The sequence below is a fragment of the Hippoglossus hippoglossus genome, chromosome 6 (assembly GCF_009819705.1).
Source record: "Hippoglossus hippoglossus isolate fHipHip1 chromosome 6, fHipHip1.pri, whole genome shotgun sequence".
Lineage (NCBI taxonomy): Eukaryota > Metazoa > Chordata > Actinopteri > Pleuronectiformes > Pleuronectidae > Hippoglossus > Hippoglossus hippoglossus.
The window spans coordinates 12,407,252-12,430,122 of NC_047156.1; the positions used below are offsets into that span (position 1 = coordinate 12,407,252).

The following is a 22,871-nucleotide window of genomic DNA, read 5'->3' on the forward strand; positions in this document are numbered from 1 at the left end:
CCTCAAACCAAGTCTGAACTCTCAACAAGCAGTGTCTCTGTCTCACACACACCAGAATATGTCTTTCTATGGTCCAGATCAGGTCTCTTACAGAAACAGCCGATGGCCTCTTTTCGTACTGATGTGCGACCACACACACATCCTGTCCCTGCATTTCCACACACAGTATCCATCCCTCCCTTTGTGATGCAAAACTGAGGAAAGCAGAGTCCTGAAATGAATTCAGACTGAACAGGGTTTTCACTGTGCTCTTTCCCCCCCTCTCCTCATCTCCTCTCACTCTGCTGCAGAACTCCACCACTCAGGTCCTACCCCCGCTCAAGAAAATGACCCAGATGGCGGGGGAAATCGCTGACGGCATGTCATACCTAAACGCCAACAAATTTGTCCACAGAGACCTGGCTGCCAGGAACTGCATGGTAGCCGAGGACTTCACCGTGAAGATCGGAGGTGAGTTGATGTTAATACAGCGCCTACAGCCGGCTGTGGTCGCTCGGCGCCGAAGTGTTTTGGATTTCAGGGAGTGCTGGAGGCTGCGGAGTCTTAATGTGGATGGACAGAGGGAGGGAGGAGATGAGGGGAATGGATGAGGCTCTCAGCAGCTTCCTCTCCCACACAAAGAGTGAGTGATTCTCAGTGGCTTCCCCCAACTCTGTGTTCATTTTTTCCCTTCAGATTTTGGCATGACGAGAGATATTTACGAGACGGATTACTACAGAAAAGGAGGGAAGGGCTTGCTGCCTGTCCGCTGGATGTCTCCAGAGTCACTTAAGGATGGCGTGTTCACTACGATGTCTGATGTCTGGTATGAGAACACATCCCTCTTGCACACACATGCACACGCACACTTAGACTACGTTCACACAGGGTTCAGAATCTGATTTCTTGATATTTTTTGATTGTTTAATTACAGTGTGAACAGCAGAAATCTCATGGAATCTGTGCTTTTCAGATTCAGATTTGGGCCACTTTCATATGTGGTTCTAAATCAGAAACAGATCAGATTTTTTGAAATGCAACCTCAGCCTGAACAGCCATGTGACAGAGAGGTTTTAGACCTCATAAGTCCTTGGGATGACACATCTGTCTAAGCAAAACTCAAGGCGTCGTATTGTTACCAGCCTGTGTTTGAAAGCATATCAAAAGAAAAATGAAACCATAAACGCTCACATCTGTGCCTCCATGTTTATGACCGGCCTCTCCTCCTTGTTTACCTCCGTACACCCTGGGGCTGCGTGTGACATCCTGTTGTTCTTTTGCGCATGCAGGCCATGACCAGCTCACATTGTCTGATCCCGGCCACATTTAAAAAATATAATGTGAACAGATGCATCAAAACATCGGATCTAGAAAAGAAAAACAAATTGGATTTATATATTGCAGCCTGACTTATGCATGTACAAACCTTCCTTAATCCAGGGGTCTTATAAAGAATCTCAAAAATGTCTGCATATTTTGTGTTTTCGAGCTTGTGGATACGCTAGAACACTTCATGCTGTGGAGTCAAGGATCACTTCACAGACATTTTTAACGTCACAACAGGTGGTGCTTCCAAAACCACCGAAATCCCTTTTTCCTCCAGCTGGTTCTCTGGAAATTCCTCAGAGCGGCGTCCAGACAGAACACGAAAGAACCAGTAGAGTGTTTTGGTGAAATCCGTGCTCATTGTTCCGTGCACATTTTTTCTCTCAGGGACGATATTGTTCTCGAGAAATACAAGTGTTTACTAGCTCCCATGAAAGTTTTTGTTTCCCAACTCCAAGTGTCCCAGGGGCCGGTCCCTGAGAGCCGAGCTTAAACTGCTCCAGATGTTGTCAAATGAGAGGCTTCGCCGCTTCGCACAAACCCACCTCCACATTCACGCCCTCTATCTTTCTCTTTAAAGCTGCACACGTGAAGTTTCAGCGTAAAATGAACCCATCCGCGAGGAGGTGACTTGTAATTTGCGGATGAAGAAAAGCTGCCCGAATGCGGCTTCGTCTGTCAGCACAAAACAGCCTCAGCCGCTGATGTGCAGTGTGTCGTAACAAGGCTGTTTTAAAGACTGCGAGTGTTTTCTCAGAACTCGTGCCAGTGGTGAAAATATGACTTGCGAGAGTGAGCAATTATTGTGGTCTCTTTTGAGTAGGGTTTGAACATTTTCCTCATGAATAGTTACACGGTTATCTCAGTGCGAGGTAGCTCGAGGTCACGCTGCACTTTACTGTAAACACTTAAACTTTGGCTCGTCCCGTGTTAATGACATCCTTGTGATCCACTGACTGGCACACATGGTGCACAGATTACGTTATTCTTGCTCATTAGGCCGACAGGTTTTTAGGATTAATGTGATGGCGATAACATTAGAAGAAGCTCATACAAAGTGCTTCTCTTAGCCCTGCAACATTTTTTAAAATCACCAAACGCTGTCAGGTTACACTTGTTCCGGCCATTAAAGTTGACTGTAGGTGATGGGGGGGCTGTGGGACTCTTTGGTGTCTTCAGAGTAAATTTGTTGCAGTCAAACAACGTGAGGTGAGAAAATGTCCAACACACTAGTTTGTTCATTTTAAAACAACAAAGTAAAACTATTGTATTTAAGAATTTATACCCGTGGCTTTTAGAAAAGATTTCACACACTCATAAATATAAGCTCCCTAAATGTGTCATCAAGATCCATGATTTTTTTTCCATCAGTAAATAGTGACAAAAGTAAATAAAAAAACTATGTTGAAGAAAGTGAAAACAATTAAATTTCAGGATCTGCACCAAAGTTGAATGGGTTCTTCACCGATCTGTTCCTCATCCTTGTGGCGGTTCGAAGGTTCTTCTCTACAAGGCCACTTCACCTTATCTTCAGTTATTGGGAAATGTTAACGATTCTGGGACGGATTTTTCCTTTTTCTTTCTGTCATACTTGTCATAAAGTCTTGAATCTACTTAATTATGCTCTTAAAAAGTCTAAAATGTACCTTGTTGAAATCTGCAGAAACCCTGAATGGATTAACATCGATAAGACGGACTCTGTTTATATGAAACTCTCCTCTCTTGTCACAGGTCGTTTGGCGTGGTGCTGTGGGAGATCGCCACCTTAGCGGAGCAGCCCTACCAGGGCTTGACCAATGAGCAAGTGCTGCGCTTCGTCATGGAGGGAGGACTCCTGGACAAGCCTGACAACTGCCCTGACATGCTGTGAGTCTCTCTCTCTATCCCTGATCAATAACTGTATTATCACCCACTTCTGACCTTCCAGGTTTAGGTTGTAACACCACTGCAGGATGTATTGTTTCGTCCTCTTCGGTCCTTCGCTCCCCCCCCCCGCCCCCCCCGGTAATATTTCACCCCGCGTTTATTTTGAGTCGTGCTTCCAAGTGTGTAGGATATCATGTGGTGTGCATGCTTAGGCAGAGCCAAGATGAGGCCTGACATTAACGTCACAGGTTAAATGCGGTCCGTTGACAACATGGCTGCAGTGGTCAGCTGGCAGCAAGAATCCTGTCGTCGTCCCCCCCCTCCCCCCCCCCCTCATCGCCGGCCCATACAAGGGATGCCATGACCCGTGTGAAAAATGCCCGTCATTCCTGCCGCCGTGGACCGACCGTGTCTGGCGTCAGCAAAGGGAGTGAGGGACGAATGAAAGAAGAGGAGAGAGGGCCCGGCGCAGGCTGCTGGTCGGCGTGCAGCGCTGCATCTATGCATTTCTCCACTCCCTCTCTGACCTCAATAAGAAGGCATGCTGCTCCCTCCCACTCTCCACGGCTGACCTCACCTTAGAAAGAGAGTGCGAGCGTAAAAAAAAAAAAAAAGGGCAGAGTGTTGTGCAGACACAAACTTCTGGTTTCCATGGCAGCACGGCTGTTTTGTGCTGATTACAGGAGTGTGTGGATTGTGTTACAGAGGTGGTGGGGTCTCTGGGCTGAACACAGGGAAGTCAGGCCGGTCGCCTCTGCTGCACTGACTTAATGGAGATTTCCAGAAGATTGCTGGAGTGCAGCGAGGCCAGAAGTCCTTGACAAAGGGTGAATAGAAAGATACAAGAAGAGGAAGTTGGCAGAATAATAGACAGAGGGATGAGTCACATTTGGAGAGCTATGAATGTCTCCTCCTTGTGCTGTGTGTGTTTCCCATGGTCAGGTAACTGCGGGTCACTGATTGGATTTCCCATGTTTCGGTCTCCAGTTTCCCCTCGGACAAAAGTGCGTTCTGTCTTGCAGGGTTTGGCCGAAAAAGAAACGCAGACTCCGTGATCACATTAAACATCGTGATTTTATTGTGGAATGCTCGCTATCACTTACAGTGCTATTGTGAATAAATGTCTCACCACACTGGGGACATTGCATGTGCGATGTTTTGCAGTTCTGTTCTGCAGTTCTGGAAGAGATTCCTGTTTAGGTTTATCAACATCCACTGTGGATGGTGGAAGGCTGCTCTGAACTCACACTTGGCCTTGAAGTGTGTCTGTTTCTGATTTTGTCTCGAGTGTTTCAAGGACTCTTTGTCCATCTCTTTTGATACATTTTGGCCTTGTCCCTGCAATTTTTCACAAAAAGCCTGACTGCCTCCAAATCTCATCTTGAACTTATAATTTTAACACAATCGCTATTAGACATTTGCTGAAAACACTCACAGCATATATTGATGTGATGGAAAAGTATGTTCACACAGGGAGTTAACTCCAGTTCATAGCAACTGTCACTATATACAGAGCATGGCGAAGGAGGATCCAGGTACAGACGTACAACTTATCAAAGATATCAAGCTTTAGAAGCACTTAGAGAGTGCATCCCTCCACCAAGGCTAATGCTCCATCTCGCCATTTAAAAGAAAGGGAAAAAAGAAGTCCTGGATCTGCCCCTTTGTTCGAATCCACACCAACATTTAATGGGTTCTTCTTTAGCCTGTGTTCCACCGCTCCACGATGTTCTCTGAAAATGCTTCTTGCGTAATCCTGCTGACAAAACCAACCAAATGGACAGGGGTGAAAATATAAGATATAGATAAAAGAATCCTTGCATGTTTGCATAACCTTCTTGGCGGAGTTACAGAAAAATGGATGAGACGAACAAGCTGAAGCAGCCATCTGTGGCGACATCTTCGTCTTCAAAAAGTAGCTAAGAAGTTAAATTTCAGCCCGTCAAGCTTTATTTAAACAGATCATTTGGTGCATTAAAGGATTCTTTAACAGAGGATGGAGTTAAACCTTGAGGAGCGTTATAGCAGCTGAAGATCGGGGCCAGTGTTTTCTGACACAGTTCCATGTTCGGGTTAGTACATGCACTGAGCCGCTGCTTGTTGCCAATGTCACTGACGACAGGTCAAATATAAGTCAATTCAGTTTCATGGTAAAACCATGTGTCTGTGTTGCCATGATTGACATGACGCTGACAAGACGTCAGGATTTACTGCAGTTTGTTTTCCAAATTTGCATCAATGAGCATCATGCACAGCAGCAGATGGTGGGGGGGTTCAGCAGACAGGGTACTCCGGCGCGTCGGCCCGGCTCCAAGCATTACACATCTTTTCATGGGAGGTCTTCGGTGCCTGGATTTGGACATCTGAACGTCAGCTTTGAGACACTTGCTGCACTGCTGAAAAACAAGTCAGAGCCCCCCCCCCCCCCCCCCCCCCCCCCCCCCCTGCTGCTTCAGAGTATGAAGTGAGGCGTGTGTTTAAGTAAAAGCTCTACCCATAATTCCTCTGCGCGGAGAGGAACTGGCATCCAGCTGCAGAGGCTGCAGAGAGGCGATTGAGGGGAGAAAGAAAACAAGAGTGAGGGAACCGTAAGAGCAGAGGAGAATTGACCAAGGTGTTTATGTCAGCGGGTCTTTCAGAGTATTCTTAGCTTGTTTGTGTGTAATTGAAGTTGTGGTGTGCGGTGTAGCACCACACAAAACTGTAATATTGCTGCCGTTTTATGATGTTGCTTTGACATTCCCAAAGCTCAGCTGCTGGCCTGGCACAGCGACCTGACGCATGATTTACCGCGCTGCTGAGTACATGCTACATTACGGGCCTTACTGTATGTGTAGTCATGTAGCCATACATAAATCATGTCAACATTTCAGACGTCTCCATTTAAATGCTGTAAGAAGAAGAGTTTTTGAGTCATTGTTGTGGCTGTCGGCAAGTGTAGAATACCTCTGCATGAATGTGCTTGTAGTGAGGTGGTTACAAATTTCACTAATATTACCTCACAACAGCCTTTCATTACATTCACCAGCTCATCCATTACTAAGGTATTTATATGTGAATTTACACGTCTGTAGCTGCTGCCATCAGACTTGAAGGTACATTTGTTACATTCACGTACACTAACATAGGACTATTTCACAAAATGTGAATGTTTGAGTATGTTTATGTGGTTTTAACACACTGTAAATAAAGACGGATGACATGACACCCCCCCCTCAAAATATTTAAATCGCCACCTAGTGGCTGGCTCCAGTATAGGTCATAAATACACCTTCCTAATTAAGATGTCAATGTACATGTCAAATACATGTTTGCCATGTATTTGTGGTTTTTATCACTGATGTGTGTCCAAGGGCTCGTTTCCCCAGTAAGTTTGGTTTTGATTAGTTATTTGATGCTATAACAACAAGGTGAAACGTCCGATTGACAGCTGAGACCGACCTTCATCCCTCGATCTACTGCACAGACGCTGGCTCCAAATGTGCAGGATGGCTGTGTGTGTATCTGGGATATTTTAGCTTCATTTCTGAACAGCGCTCCATCTTAATACACAGTCAATGGGCTGGAACACTTTGTGTACTTGTTCTCAAAGGCTCAGAATAAATATTTTAAATCTACTGTAGTTAACAATAATAATATTGTAAGTTGTGGTATATCAGTCTAAATTACTGCATTGCATCAATGTACTGTATAAATACTGTCTACATAGAGAGACATCAGTACTGTGTAGAAAACTGAGTGAAATGGACCTAAACTTCAGTGTCTTCTGCCACCTGCTGGTGGGAAACATGAACCTAGTCTGACCCAACTTTCCCATTAAGTGTTCTCACACTTATTAAACATTGCTTTCAACACTCCTCCTGTCTGCACTGACTGTAGTAATCCCGTCATAGCACAGTTGTAATGAAAGAGATGGGGAAACTAAATCCACAGTTTTCATTATGTTCAGCCTCAAGTAATATGAGGCTTCAACAGTTAAATCCAAAGTTATGATCTTTGAAGAAACCTCCGGAAGTCATAGTATGAACTGGATTGGCCAACGGCCCCCTCGTGAAACCACATTTAAATTCACTACGTCCAGTCCAGATTTCTATTTGCACTAAATTGCACACATGCCTCAAACAAACGCAGACAAAAATATAACCTAAAATAATATATAACTATAGATGGAAGTATAGACTTATACTTATATCTGTATATATTTATGAAAGAAAACCTATGTTATTAAAAAAAAAAGACCTTACTGAATTGTCTACTGTACAATACTAACTCTTGTTTTGTTTGTCACTCGCAGGTTTGAGCTGATGAGGATGTGCTGGCAGTATAACCCCAAGATGCGTCCGTCCTTCCTGGAGATTATCAGCAGCATCAAAGAGGAACTGGATTCTCCCTTCAGGGAAATGAGTTTCTTCTACAGTGAGGAGAACAAGCCGCCGGACACCGAGGAGCTGGACATGGAGGTAGAAAACATGGAGAACATTCCACTGGACCCTGCAACCACCAGGCAGCCGTGTGCTGCCGCCGCCCCCTCGTCGGGCTGCACGGGAGGAACACCGCCTCCCTCTGCGCAGCAGTTATCCCCCATGCAAGGCCCGAGTACTCCTTTACTGGGACCTGTGTCTCCCTCCTCCCCGGGCCCGGCTGCCTCAGCCTTGGCGTCTCCGGGCCAAGCTTTGGACAAGCACTCAGGACATGTCTCGGCCAACGGGCCTGTCGTGCTGCTGCGGCCCAACTTTGATGAGATGCAACCTTATGCACACATGAACGGGGGCAGAAAGAACGAACGGGCATTACCACTGCCCCAGTCGTCGGCCTGCTGATATCAGACCAGTCCCTCAATGTCCTCTTACACAGGGTAACACAAACCTCTCCTCCATCTCTTAAGGAGGGATGGCTGAGGTAAGAAATGACTTGCTTCTCTACTGTGTGCCAGTAGATGGTCTCTCCACTCCTCTAAGGTCAAACTCAAAAGTGTAAAAACTGAAGAATGACAGAAACCTGCTAAAGCATTTGGAGTTTGGCGGCTCAGACTCGACACTGGGGATCTCCTTCCTGTGCGGCCTGTGCTTCCGTCATCGAGTCCTTCAAGAAGGAAAACAAACAGAGGCACGTGTCCTGATTTACAGACACGAACATTGAGAAAATAATTTTTAACATATCTGCCAGCAAATCGAACAGAAGAGCACTTTTTCCCCTGATGATATCAGAGAGGATGTTGTGGATATCTGAGTGTGTATTTATACAAACACGTGATTCTCTCTATAATATGTTCTAAAAGTGACTTTCCATCAAAAATGACTTTGTGGTCGTGAGCAGACCGGCTCGTATCATGTGAGGATGCCTCAATCAGAAAGTTTGGACTAAGATAATTGTTTTGTTTTCCTGTTGATATTTCTGTGGGTGTGGATCCCGTCAGGAGTGGGTCACAATGGAAGAGGAGGGGCCTGTTGTGTATCTGCCAAACTGTTGCCAAAATCAAGCTCTGTCTCTCCTATTTCAAACAGGCCTCCCTTCTAGTTTAAGGCTGTGATTCAGAGTTGAGATTTGCATTTTTGCGGAAATGTTACCAAAATTGGTGTGTGTGTGTGTGTGTGTGTGTGTGTGTGTCTGTGTCTCAGAATGCAGCATCTGCACTGGGGCTGGACTAAACCTAGAAAAGCTTGTGGAAAGAAACACAACAGTAAATAAGTGAATTGCAGAGAAACCTGTATGAAAGCAAGACTATGTTAGTTTCCTTCAGGATTTCAGAATGTAAGCACAGGCATCTTTAAGTAGAATAAAAACTTGTCAACAGGATCCATAGACATACAAATCTATGGAGGGATAATTTCCTTTATTAAACAAAATGACAAGATTTTATTGGTTCCAGCTTTTCCCGAGTTCGAAGATATCACCTCCGGCTGTCTGCACTATTTTTCCAAACCAAATCCAAAGAATCGATTGACTAATTGATAATGCTAATAATTCTCTTTGCACCAACATATTCTTCTTGTATCATTACATTTAAAAAACCTGCATGCTGTTGCAAATGATGGGTCACCTAAGTTTTCTACCCAAATCCATTTAGATCAGAGAAAAAACTTGATCCCGTCATCACTTTCATGTTGTGAGCATCTGAGGGAAGAAACATGTGACTCCAGTCAGTCCGCTCTGAATCACAGCCTCTCTCTGTCTTTGTTCTATCAAAGCATCAAAAGTCCCGCACTGCAAAAAAACAACCCAACTCCAGAATGGACGGACGCGACTCCGCCTCCGCTCCCATTTACTCAAAACCTTATCTGACGTTTTTTAAGTGTGCGTTGCACCTGGAGGGTGAAACTGCTGCTCGGATGAAACGGCACCAAATGACACCGCGGCAAACGGAGTCGAATAAAACGAGAAGGTGTTGGATCGGTGAAGTAGCCTAGAGACGACTTTTAAACCACAGCAGGTCTCTTTTAGAACAGTCCTTCGTTTCTCTACATTTCAAAACACATATAAAAGGTCTTACAGTTGCATTTTAGACTGCAGGATCGTTTTTATACACATCATTGGTTTTTGTCACTTTTAAGAGAAAACTTTTTACAGTTCAAAATGTTTTGCCTCTATTGTTGTACAGAACAAAAGCTGCTATTTTATTCTTTATTTCTTCTTTTTGGATGTTCTATATAAAGGAATCCTTCAGGTTTGGTATTTTATGGTCTCCACTACAGTCCATTTCTTATATCTTTAAAAAATAATAAAAGTAAAACTACAAAAATAAAATGATTTAGACATAAACAACAAAGAAAATAAAAAGTGTTGCTCCTGTTTCCCCCAAAGTTTTTTTTTCTTTTCTGTAACACTACATTATGTTCATTGCCTTTAATTTTGTTATGAAATGTTTCTTCTGTATTTGTTTTGTGGATGTCAATATTATTATTATTATTAATATTATTATTAATATTATTATTATTTTGGAATGGACACCTTAGCTCGATGTGTGAGCGTGTACTTTCTGCACACTTTTTTGTACTTTGTTGTCTAGCACTGCGCCTAGCGTCGCCCTCTAGGTGCGTCTCAATCTCAGGTCAAGTAAAGGCTTTGCTTTCTCCACACATTCTCATGATCGTCCTCTACATGTCTCCCCCTGTACCTCCTCACCCGCCCCGTGGTCATCTTGTTGTGCCGAGTCCAATAGCGCCCCCTATCCTTCCCTTTGGCCCCTCAGTGACCTCTACAACAAACTGTACCTGCCCCCCCCCCCCCCCCCCCCATTCGGTGCCTCCTTTTGAAGTCAGGATGAGTTCCAGTATACCTTTGTACTAGAGCTGGTATTTTTAACCCATCCATATTCTTGCCTCTTCTCAAAAACCTATAGGGCTAATTTGGGTTGTCTTGTTTGCCTTAATTACGCCGACCATCTCTCACCCATTCACAAAATCTGTTTTCTTCTCCCTCCCTTTTTTTAAAAATTTGTTATCATTATTACTCCAACAAGCGCAATACGACGACGCCACTTCTGTCTTCAAAGCGAGAACAGGTCTTATTTTGTTTGTCTTCATAAAGAATCACTGCTCCTGAAAGCCAAATAAAAGAATGGGTTAAAGTCCAGGGAAGGGAACACATTTCAACGGCATGAATGGAAAAAAAAAGGTCTTAAAACGGAGGCTGAAAAGGTCAAAAGAGTGTTTTTGAAGGATTTTCTCCTCATTGTTGGAAATGTTGCCTGGTGAGTTTTCTCTCTCTCCCCCTCTTTGTTTTTGAAGTTTTATTTTTTTCTTCCTGTAGGAGTGTTATTTATTTATTTTTTTCCTCTTCCTTTTTTTTTTTTGTGATATCAGTTTGAATCACTGTATAAATGCCCCATGATTCAGTATAAAGTTTTTTTGTATGTATTTTCTTTTGTGTCATGACTGGGGGACTTTAAAAAACTTTTTTTCCTTCTTCAATTATATATATATATATATATATACACACATATATATATATATATATATAAATATCTACCTACCTCACTCTTTTAAATGTATGTATGGAAAGAAAAACAAGTACATCTCACTCTGTTTCATTAGTCTATATACAAACTTCATCACCTGGATGAAACCCACAGGGATTCTAGATAAACCTCACAAAGCCGATGTAGGACGAGAGATGGAATTCATGCGCTGGAAGTTCAGCTCAACGATCACCAGAAAATATGATATGATTAATAATTTATATTATTGTTTTATTATATATTCTTCCTCAAACTACGCTCTAATTTGCGAGTCGTTTTCACGTAAGAGGCCGAGCGCAGACGTTCCATCTCCAATATCATCGTCACAACCTCCAATCCTCAAAAGACACAAACACTTTAATAATCTAAAGCGGCTCATGTAGAAGTCCGACCAGTCAACGTGAGGAATATGTAACAAAGGGAAAAAGCATTTGCGGTTCACCTGCAGCCTGCGACCACACAACTCCCCATTTCATCAATTTCAATGGAATTTAGTCCAAACATCCAGATCACGTTCTCAAAAAATCAGATTTAGTCGTGTGTTTGGATCTGTAGTGTGAATGTGACAAAAGATATTTCAATAGACAAACACTTTAAAGAGACATGTTCCCACATGTTTCTACTTTCAGTCAGTCGGTGTTGGAATCAAAGCGGCAGAAGAAACTTTGATCTCCTTGCTAAGATTATTTTCAAAGATCACTTTGGTTTATTTCTTCATCTCCCCTGTTCCACGTCTACCTGCTGAATGTCATGACTTTCTAGAGTTACCTAAACACACTTTTGTTCCTGGCCTGTTGTACTGCTACTTACTTACAGTTAATGCTGCTGGTTCAAACAGACACCTCAGTGGATCTTATACCGTCGTCACCAATGTTTCTCGTAACGGTGACGACGGAGCTTTAACATCTCGAAGCTTCACCTAGAAAAAACCTCAGTTCTACTTTTTGAAGACGGAATAATTTGGAAATTAAAACCAAAAAGCAACAAAAAAAATGATACTTAATGTGAAATTTAGGTGCTGAATCTAAGTTCTCCTTGAGGATTGAATCTGTGCATGATTTTAAGGAAGAATGATCAGAAAGTGAACAATCCTTGGGTTGAAAAACAGCTGCTTTACACGACATTGGTACAACAACAAAAAATCACCAGACAAGCAAACATCTTGTGTAGTTACTGAACATATCTGTGCGTTTATTTAGTTTCTGTTTTTCCGGTTTGGGTGTACAGTAAGCGATGGGTAAAATATGAATACTTCTTATATATTTCATCTTTTCAAATTCTGAGAGTAGACATTACATCAACCTGTTGTTAGGCGGATTACTGGCTAGATCACAAACCTGTCACATACTATACAGCGTTTTAAAATAAAACACGTGGACGAAGAGTAGGACAGGGATGTTTTGCATAGATTACGGGTAGACATGGTAAACAACATGAGTAGAAAATAAAAGAAACATGGACGATAACAGCTTGACACTAGTCGCTTGTTTGCAGATTTCCAGTGTAAATATAAACCATCACTAGCTAGAAAACATCTTTCATTTCAATTCTTCAGAATGTTCTTCATGCAAACCTCAGGTTTATGGAGGATGCGTCAGTGCATTGAAACAAACTGCAATAATAAGTTTGAGGTTTAACATTATCATGCCTCTCTTTTTATGATTTGCATTCCTTCTGAGGGGGCCTTGGTTTCACTAATATCATTTTGTTATAATAACTTTTCACAAAAAGAAAAAATCTGTGTGTTCATTACCTGATTGGAGAAAGAAATAATCAAAAAAAAAAAATAATAACCTTCACTAGACTCTTCTGTCTTCTTTCAAACTCTGTATCTGAGGCCTCAAAAAGTTTTTTCACACCTATAGCTGAGATGGTATATTTTTCTGACGTGCCGTCTCCAAATGTGTATCTGACAACTTCTTGTATTTTCTTTTTTTCTCTCTGAAATTTTGAATAAATAAATGAATGAGAACTACGAGTGCCTGTTCTACTCAATCTCCTCCACCAGGGAGGTTGTCCATGTCCATTATGTCCGTTTGTTTGGTTTTCAGCAAGATTACGCAAAAGATTGCTGGACGGATTTCCATGAAACTTGGTGGAGGGATGCGATATGAGTCAGGGAAGAATACATTAAATTTAGTTCTGGATCCAGGAATATTTTTTACTTTCTTTAACATTGAGGTATAAGGCGTTTGTGAACATTATGGTTGATTTGGATCTTGATGAATAAGATCAGGGATGTTTAGGGGACAGCTTTTTATGAGTGTGTGCAATTTGGTGCAGATCCAAATAAAAACCTGGATCTAGTGAGTTAAAAGTGGTTTTATAAGTTGGCTGTAGGGCCTCTGGGCGGAGGTAAACATTCTCCTCAGTGCCATAGTTTCCTCTGATTTCTTCATTCAGTGACATGGTTTCAGTTTGTTTTCTGTTAAATATCTTTACTAGAAGTTAAACTGTACTTGAGCTTGTCTGCTGCAGAATCAGCCGTCATCATCCCTGCATGCTGTGACTGAACATGCTGAGCGAGCATGGTCTGAATGAGGGTCTGCAGCAGGGGTACCAGAGTGTCGGCTGAGGCCAGGCTGCCAGATGTGGGTAGGTGGATGAGGGCTGCTCTCCCCTGCCCGTGGTACAGAGAGCAGTAATAAGCAAAATCACACAGGTACCTGAAAATAAGCAAAAGAGAACATGACCTCATGAGGTTTGAGTTTCCGTCCCACCACAGACAGAGTCCTACCTGCCAGCATCTCCAGAGTAAATGACATCTATCCCTGCTTTCTGGAACTGTTTGGAAACAGCCCTCATGTTGACGACTGAGCAGAGTCTCTCTGGTCCTGTCTCCATGCAGCAGTGTCTCTCAGGACAGAATCCACACACGTCTTTGTCTCTGTAGCCGCGGTTCTTCCCCGTTTGCTCCACCATGACGACACTGGAACCTCTGGCTATGCCCAGATGTATCACAAACTGGAACACACACAAACACAAAGGGTAAAGTCAGATATTCAAACAGTGATTATACATTTAAATGATACACATTTATTACCGTCTGTACTGGAGTGTTAAATGGGTCTGACGTCTGTCCCACAACACGCCTACCCCCCAATTAGATTTATTACAATATAAAATCAATATAACATGTAAAGTAAATAACAAAAGACTCTACAGGCCACAGCCCTGATCTTGACTAGTAAACTGTATCTTTACCTTTGGTTTAAGAGTTTTCCAAATCTCAGCGATGATTTGCTGAGTCTTCACATAACTCACTGGGAGCTCCTTGATGGAAACATCCACCTGCTCTCCCAGTCCAACCGACTCCAACCCCTGCAGGTAAATGACTGTTTAAAATCACATTGCATTATAGAAACAAATGACTGTGGAGCCCCTCTGGAGACGTTTGGGTGAAAAACGAAATGCGTAAAGGTTCGATGAGGATCCCACACACACCTCACCTGAGCTGCTCTCCAGCTCGGGTTCACCAGGAACTGTCTGAAAGGTCCAAACCCTTGAAGGTGGATAATAAATCTCACGTTAGAATGAAAACAGATTATTCATGAACTAACCTTTGTGGGCTCACCTGTAACCACCACAGTTTCTCTTCCGGTCATGCTCCACGTGTTCGCTGTTGTAAACACAAACAGTTGTTGCTCATTTCATGTCCGCACAATAAAAAAAACATCTGCGCTCCTGCAACTCACCGTTTATCCGCTTGAGGGCGCTCTTCCCAGCCAAATAAATGTTGATGGTCAGTGTGGAAGTGATGCATTCAGGGCCGACAGTAGATTTGTAAATCTCACTTAGTTTTTACTATTTATTTATATTTACCAGATGTTATTTATATTTCATTTTTAAAAACAACAATGTATGAGAAAATCGTACTGTGGGCGACCAATCCCTACGTTTATTTATAGTGATGGGAAACGTAGCCTAGTTAGACAAGTATACCCCACTGACAGTAAAATAATTTGTTCTGCCAATGTAATGGAGTACAACAGTGTCATGGAGTAGTGTGTCATGTCCATAAATCTATCAATAGGTAAGATAATCCTTTATTAGTCCCACCGTGGTGAAATTTGCAATAGAATAGCAGCTAGAGTCAAAAATAGAGTAAGTAATAATAAGTAACATCCAATACTTAAGTGTGTGGAGATATAAATAAAATATAGAAACATATGAAGAGAGTGGGTTGCATATGAACCATTGCATTGCACAGACAGAATGGATGTTGCACAGTTAAGAGAGTTAATCATGAGTTAAATATATTGTTATTTTAATAAACGTTATATTTCTGCAGTTGTTTCTCCAAAACTTGGTTAATCTTTTTAATTCACTGTCTAATAATGGCGTTTTACAACATCTTTCCTCCCTGAGATCCCACCAGGGATCATATGAAGTTGATATGTCAGGTAACCTTTAAACGCAGCATAACATCTGCCAGGACCTGCTCGGACGATCCAGTGAGGAAGGACAGGACCCGCCCTCCTCCTCCTCCTCCTCCTCCTCCTGCACTTGTCAAAGGCCACTGATCGCACATTACATCACAGTTGTGGCCGCAGACTCTGATCACACCGGGGGAACCTGGCTCCTCACACTGAAGCGCACAGGCGGGACACTTTCTGAACTCTCTCCTCGTCACCAGACGCCACCATGTTGCCTTTCAAGAGAACTTTCGAGGGCGAGAAGCAGCAGCTGCAGCAGCTCAACAGCAGACTGGCTCAGTATCTGTGCAGGACCAAGCAGCTGGAGCAGGACAACGCGCATCTGGTGAGCGAGATCAACAAACTCAGGCAGACGAAGACTGCGGGATGGGAGCCGAGGTACAAGGCCGAGATGCGGGACCTGAGGGGGATGTTGGGGCAGCTGTCGATGGAGAAGTCCCAGGCGGAGATGGAGCGGGAGAAGCTGTGGAGGGAGCTGCAGAGTGTCCAGGGTCTGTGCAGCGAGCAGACCGAGGTGTGCCGGGACATCAGCGGGGAGCTGCACGGCTGCGAGAAGGAGCTCCACCTCGCCCACCAGACCAACAGTGGCCTCCAGCAGCGGCTCTTCCAGCTGGAGAGCCAGTGTAAAAGCATGGAGGAAGCGCACAGGCAGGACAAGGAGCGTCTCCGGCGTCAGGTGGACTCCCGGGTGGTGCCCATCATCACGCAAACTTACCGCGGGCCTCCGGTGGCCTCCGTGGAGGAGGTGCAGGAGTACGCGCGGGGTCTGTCCGAGGGCTGGATGGAGACGTTTGACATGTACCAGCAGAAGGTGGAGGAGATGGAGCAGTCGATCAGAGCGGACCAGGCGAGGCTGGGCGACCTGCAGAGGGAGAAGATGCTGTACGCGTCAGAGTTGGACAAATTACGCACGGAGGCGGAGAAAAAGGGCCACGCTCAGCTGCGTCTGGAGGAGCAACTGATGCACATGCAGGAAAAATTCCATGTGGACTCCGGTGAATATCAGGTGAGAACACGACGAGAGAGCAGGACACATAACATCCATAATGATTCAAAAGAGACCTGACTGTAGGAGATGTTTTAAGGTTTATATATATCATGAAGCCCCTAAATTCACATTTTACAAAAAGAAAACACAACAATATTCCATTTATCCCACTGGGCCAAGGGAGCGGCCACTCCCTCTTGTCTGCCACACCCACTAACGCAGCTGCTGCAGTGGCTGAGGATTTATAAAGGGGCCATCTCATTATTAAGCATGATTCTAAATCAAGGCTGAAATTTACAACTGGAATAATATATGATTGTGTGACCAGTAACCACCCTCACTCTGGTTGAACCCTGTCCTATACAATTAGTGGATGTTGGCTTTAAAATGAATGTAACCCTCCCTCAGTGCATAATGACATTACCAACATTAAGTGGTGCCTGACACGTTTGTGTTCCCAGAACTGTTGGAATCATGGATCGTGCGTGCAACATTTGACCCCCAGAAGGATTGCATAGGTTGAGTAGCTAAAGGACACACTATGTCCCTCCATGTGTTTTATAGCTGCTAGATTACACCAGCCACTTAAACCAATTAGCTGTCAGACTGACAAATCCCTATTAGTCTCCTAAAGATGGAGTCCCAGGCAGGTCAGACGGACACAAATACTACACATGGACGGACACTTGTGCGGCCGACAAGGACACATTCCTCACAGTTAAAGCACAGGGGGGATTTTAAGAAATGAGCAAGATATGTGTTGTAGGATGTTAAATGTTGTTGGAAATTCTCAAACACAAAGTAAAACAAGTGTGAACAAAGAATGACTTTGATTTTTGAAAAAGAAAAAGTGTACTTTTTGCATAAGATGTAAACAAACAATCTGTGGGGACTCAAACACAGAAAAAACATTTATCTAGTTAACAACACTGCATAAAATGTGGTTACACACTTTAGTTAACGAGGGAGCTGAATGATTTTAGTATTGTCATTAAAAAATATATACGACAGACCACAGACTTGTAAAATTAAACTTTGTGCAAAGTGAAAATGTCTTTTTTCTTTTTCCTCCTCTAGATGATTATAGAGCAGCTGGAGCACGACAGAAACGCGATGGCCAACACCATAGAAACAAAGATGCGAGAACATCAGCACCTTCTCCAGGTGAAGATGGATCTGGGCATGGAGGTGGCTGCCTACAGGTGATGAGCTGCTGTCAGTCAAGACTGAAGTGAATACATTCTCATTGGGTAGAATCCTCACTTTTCACAACAGACAATTTGATTTGTCTTATTTGGAAAGACACAAGTTTGAAAGGTCAACTACAGCCTCATTATTCCAGGGACATTTGCATGATGAAAACAGGAGCTTAATGTCTAAACCTGCCCCCTGCTGCCTCAAGTACTTTTAGCTTAATTAGTTATTTCATCAAATGCATTAGAACAAATCTGATGATTAAATTCCTCTCGGTCTTGGCACCGAGTGCAGTGGTCTGAAGACTTTTCCTTCAATAAAATAAATTGAAAAGTAATACCTCACATTCACTTTCCTATAAATATTACACAAACTGTTCCATTTTTTAACAGAGTTGTTTAAACTTTCACTGGGGCCTGTTCCCTGTGTGAAGCAAGTCAAGTTTTAACCAGCATATCTTCATATCCTGCAATAGCCTGGAATGTGTTGTTTTATGTTCTTAACTTAGCCGGATCACAGACATGGTCACGCACAAATAGACAATTTCTTACCAAATTGCAAAGTTATCTTTAAAGCAGTTGATAAACACATTGTATTTTCAGGGTTCAAATGTTAAATCTAGCTGTTTTTTCCAAAGTATTATTTATAACAGCATATTATTAACTATTACCTCATTTGACAGGATATTAAACAGACTTAGTTGTTGAGGTATACCAACATCTTTTTACAGTATGCAGCCAATTCCAAAGTAGTTCTTTAGAAGGTCATCTAATTTTGCTCCGGGGCGCCGCTACATGGCCGGTTCTCCACTGGCACATCTGGTGTGTGTTGAATGTCTGCAATAGACAGAATGTTTGCTGGGAGACGCGGTGGTGGCATGTGTTCCTGAAGGTGTCACGAGTCAGCTTTTGCTTTGGGATTCCTCGGGAAGTGCTCTGCATTGTAGCCGCTATTTTTAGGTCAGTCTTTCGGGAGACACTATTGGGAGAGGTTGTTCCCTTTTTTGATGGACCTACTTTGCTCTTGCATATTTGGTGAATCATGGCCAAGGAAAGGTGAGGTGTTTTGATCAAGTTGCCACAAAGTCTTTATTACAAGACAGTGGCTTGTTATGTTTTTTTGGTGATTACTACCCTACATGGCCAGGTCCTGTGTTCGTACCGTCTTGTAAGCCTGTTGCGTTTAGTTTGAGAGGGTGGAGATGGCAGAGCAGATTGATGTCCACCATCTTGTGAGGTATTTGTCTTGGATTCTTTTTTATTGCATGTATATGAAAAATAATAATAAATGTATAATTATATGTGTTTAAGCATTTTCTCTTGTTTCTTCTGCTCAGGGCTCTCCTGGAAGGTGACAGAGTGGGTCTGCAGGATGCTCATCCGAGGGTGAATCAGCATCAGAGAGAAAGAATAATAAGTATGTTGACCTCTATCGACTTCATTACTGCTATTGATCACAAGAGAACCCTTTAAGACTCGTAGTACCTCAATAAAGGAAAATATGTATGAATATATAATATAAATAAACAGTCAGTTTTAAGTGTCAAGACTAAACAGAAAATGTCAACACATGAATTTCTTATGTGAATTACTCCTCTGCCTTAGATATCAAGATGCCTGCTCATCCCTACAAACCAAGAGCTTCCATCCTAACAACCAGACCACACACGGATATCAGGTACAGGCCACAGACGTCAAGCCTGAGCAGATCCCCCGTGCGTCCCTCTGGGTCCATAAGTCCCTCTAGAATCATTCCTATTTCAGTTGCAAGCAGAGATCGTTATCAAAGTCCTGAATCCAGAAGGGACATGATCTCATTCAGCAAAGCTCAGGCTGCCGCTTCTGCCACTGCCACTGCCACCACCACTGCTGCCAAAGATGAACAAACAAGCAAGAGGGAAAACCCCATGAGTCACAGTGTGCAAAAACCAACAGCAGAGGAGAAAACTGTGAAAATCAAACAAGTCTCTTCAATGGAAAACGAAAGCAGTCCCATCAAGTCTTCTACTCCTGAGACCAAATCAGTGAGAGTCGTGTCCCCGCCAATGATGATGCTGAGCACGAAAACTGAACCAGAAAACAAAAAGCAACTTTTGGATGAAGAGGAGATGGATTCTGTTTATGACAGCGAGTTCGAAGACAAAGGGAGAAGAGAGTATAAGGTAAGCCCAAGTGAGAAGAAGATATTAGACTCTGTGTCTGTAGAGGAGATCATTGAGAAAGTGATTAGACCAGCTGGTTTGGAAGCTAAGGTTTGCTCTTCGGGAGAATCCAAGATCAGATATCATGTTGAGAAAACCGAGCAGGAGGATGGCACGTTTAAAACACAGATTGTGCTGGAGTCCAAAGTGGAGGAAGAGCTGGATTTTTCTGAAGACCTTGACCTGGAGGAACTTATGAGCCAAGGCATGAAGAAGGTGTCACTGGAGGACATTGAGGACACGGCAACAGGAAGCATGATCAAGAATCTTTTAAGTGGCCTGCAGGGAGCAGAGAACCTGCGAAATAAGTCTGTCAAGGTGGAAATCATTGAGGAACCGGTGGACTCTTACAGTGATGAGGAGCTGGAGGTTGAAGAGAAGTCCAGATCCACTTTTTATGCCCCCTCCTCAACATATTTCCAAATTGAGGAGCTAGAAAACATCCCTGATGACGTACACGGACGAGAGGGTGATGATGATGATGCCATGAAATCCTCCGAGGCAGACACAGATCAGTCCAAGGGCGGATCTGTTCATGTTCAACAGGTCTCTAGACATAGTGAATCTTCATACTTCTCCCACGACCAAGAGCCTCATGAGTATTTTGTCTCCACACCAGATGATAACCTTTCTGAAACCGAGGATGGTGGTGGCATGTCCTCTTATGGCCACTATGGCATTGTCGATGACCTGTCAGATGAGAGGTACTACCAAGATGAAAGTCTTCCACGGAAAAGAGTGATTGTAGAGGAAGGTGACGAATACAAGTTCATGTCAGACGATCACGACTTTGTCAAAGAGAGTTTCCCAGAGTGCATCATTGAAGAAGAGGTTTGTGTTTCCCCTGTAGTGCAGGAGTCAGTCCTGGAGTTCCTAAGAGAAGACTCTTTGGAGCCCAAGGACCAGCTGAAGGGAGCTCTAGAGCAGCTGCAAGGCTCCGTTTCTGGTCCTCTGAGGGAGGAGTTGGCTTTCCTCACTAAATTGAGTAAAGAGAGTCCACAGAATGTGGCTGTCAAAAGAGTGCAGCAGTCAAGTGACAATGGAACCATGACTATAGTTGCCGAGCTAAATGTTTCTCAAACTCTGGAAGACTCTGGGCTGCTGGAGGAAGGAGATGATCTGTCTGAGGAGCAGATCATGGCAGCATTCAGATCGTCCAACCTTGGGTTTGAGGGTGGTGCTGGAGGAGGGTACAGCTTCAGAATTTCCAAAGAAGAGGATGTTGCTTATGACGAAGAGTTTGATGTCTTTGCAAACCAAGGAGAATCTGTGTCTGAAATCACTGAGAAACACATCAAACTAGAGCCATCAGAGAAATCCTCCACCTTCCAGATGGACATACAAGGCAGCCGTTCTGAGGCATCTTCAGAGCGAGAGCTGCAGTCTCAAACCACTGAGAAACCACTGGAGTTTTCTCAAGAGAAAAGAGTTGCAACAATATACCTTGAAAGCCAAGATGATTAAAAGAGACTTTGGTCAGAAATATTTTAAATTCAGTACCTGCCAGTCGTATCAAGTGTCGAAGTGCAGATACAGAGAGATCAAAGGGCATAAATGCTGATAGCAAACATTGTAATGATGCTATAATTTGTTGCAGTAAAACATTTTATATCTAATTCCTTTTGGTACACTGTTTTACTGTGCCGACTTAAAAGAGTGTTTTACCTAAAACTTAACTGCATACATAGACATATTATGCTTATATTTACGTTTATAGTTTTAATTTAGGGTATTTGAAAAGGTTTGCATGCTCAAAAACACATCCTTTGCTCATACTGTCCATTGCTGCAGCACTTCTTATCAGCCTCTGTCTGAAACGCTTGGTCTTAGCTCCTGTCTCTTAACATAACGATAAAGCCCACTCGCTCTGATTGGCCAGCTGACCCAATCTGTTGGGATTGGTCAACCGCTTCCAGCATGTGTAGGATATGTTGGCATCCAATCTTGTTGTACCTGGCTTCGTTAGGGGGCGTGCCAGACTAGACGCTAGGCGTACATTATGCAAATGTTGGCTATTATGATGTCATGTGACATCATGATGTGTGGAAGTGTGGACTTTGGGCTTTTTAGCTTTGCAGAACTTTTACAGACACAGAAACTCTACTCGAAAACACTCTAGAGGAAAGAGAAAAACATGTCTTCTTTAAAATGACCAGATTAAAACATATTTTTATGGTATATGTTTTCGCAGAAGTATAATTAAAATTATGCCAGCTTAAGTTGGGATTGTAACATTGTAGCAATGTTTAGGGTCAGTTATACTGAGGGAGGGTTGCGCTAGTGTGTTTTATTCTTTTTATAGCTTGTAGTTTATTTTCAAACTGTTTTGTTTATTCTCTCTAGATTTCTCTATTTTTGTACTAACCTGTACTGCACAGCTTCAACAGACAGTTTACAGCACATCATCAACCCAACTGTCACATCGTGGTCGTGTCAGCCATGATGTGATAGTTGTGAGGTGCTGGGCACCCTACGCAGGCCTTTTTATTTTTCTCTGGCACTGCTAATGGAATGATGTTGGTGTGTACTGCATCCTGGAACACAATGGTTTATTTTAAGTTGTTAGGAGTGTGAACAGATTTATAGTTAAACTTGTGGCTGGTGGTGTGAGGGGAGTGAAGAAATAGATGGTAATTTGACTCATGATATATTGCAAGTTTTGAATTCTGAGGTAAAGGTGTAGTTCAAGTAATGTGGAACTTAAGTGTTGTTTAAGTAACTCACAAAGTAAGGTATGGTCAGATGATTGAACTAGAATATTAGCACATTACACATTCAAAAAAATAACTGCACATTTCATTACCTAATAACGAAATGCAGGTTACATAATCAATGTAAACAATGTAATCTCTAATGTGAATATTTAGTTCCAATATTGTGATTTGTGAGTTGGTAAATAGAAATGGTGGATCACACCATTTAAAG

General features: G+C 43.0%; 3 protein-coding genes across 4 annotated transcripts in view; 2 read left to right on the top strand and 1 right to left on the bottom strand.

The window, feature by feature from the left end:
* Nucleotides 1-9,397, top strand: part of igf1ra (insulin-like growth factor 1a receptor) — an 80,292-nt gene extending 70,895 nt beyond the window's left edge. The window contains exons 18-21 of the mRNA XM_034589215.1: nt 291-450; nt 676-805; nt 3,037-3,171; nt 7,466-9,397. Coding sequence (XP_034445106.1) covers nt 291-450; nt 676-805; nt 3,037-3,171; nt 7,466-7,991 — 951 coding nt within the window. The 3' untranslated portion in view covers nt 7,992-9,397. The remainder of the gene's footprint in view (nt 1-290; nt 451-675; nt 806-3,036; nt 3,172-7,465) is intronic.
* Nucleotides 1-22,720, top strand: synm (synemin, intermediate filament protein). Of its 2 annotated transcripts, XM_034589217.1 has the most exons (6): nt 1-11; nt 15,730-16,570; nt 17,630-17,754; nt 19,083-19,162; nt 19,351-21,266; nt 21,300-22,720. In XM_034589217.1, the coding sequence occupies exons 2-6, from the start codon at nt 15,773-15,775 to the stop codon at nt 21,408-21,410; spliced, it is 3,030 nt and encodes a 1,009-aa protein (XP_034445108.1). In that variant the 5' UTR covers nt 1-11; nt 15,730-15,772; the 3' UTR covers nt 21,411-22,720. The 2 variants fall into 2 exon arrangements, with proteins under 2 accessions (XP_034445108.1, XP_034445107.1); XM_034589216.1 differs by lacking the exon at nt 1-11 and having other exon boundaries at nt 15,657-16,570.
* On the bottom strand, nt 13,254-14,733 carry pgpep1l (pyroglutamyl-peptidase I like). The gene is made up of 4 exons (XM_034588142.1): nt 14,703-14,733; nt 14,333-14,463; nt 13,866-14,092; nt 13,254-13,794 (listed from the first exon to the last, which is right to left on the bottom strand). Exons 1-4 carry the CDS (start codon nt 14,731-14,733, stop codon nt 13,557-13,559), a joined length of 627 nt encoding a protein of 208 aa, XP_034444033.1. The 3' UTR covers nt 13,254-13,556.
* Nucleotides 22,721-22,871: the final 151 nt, after the last annotated feature.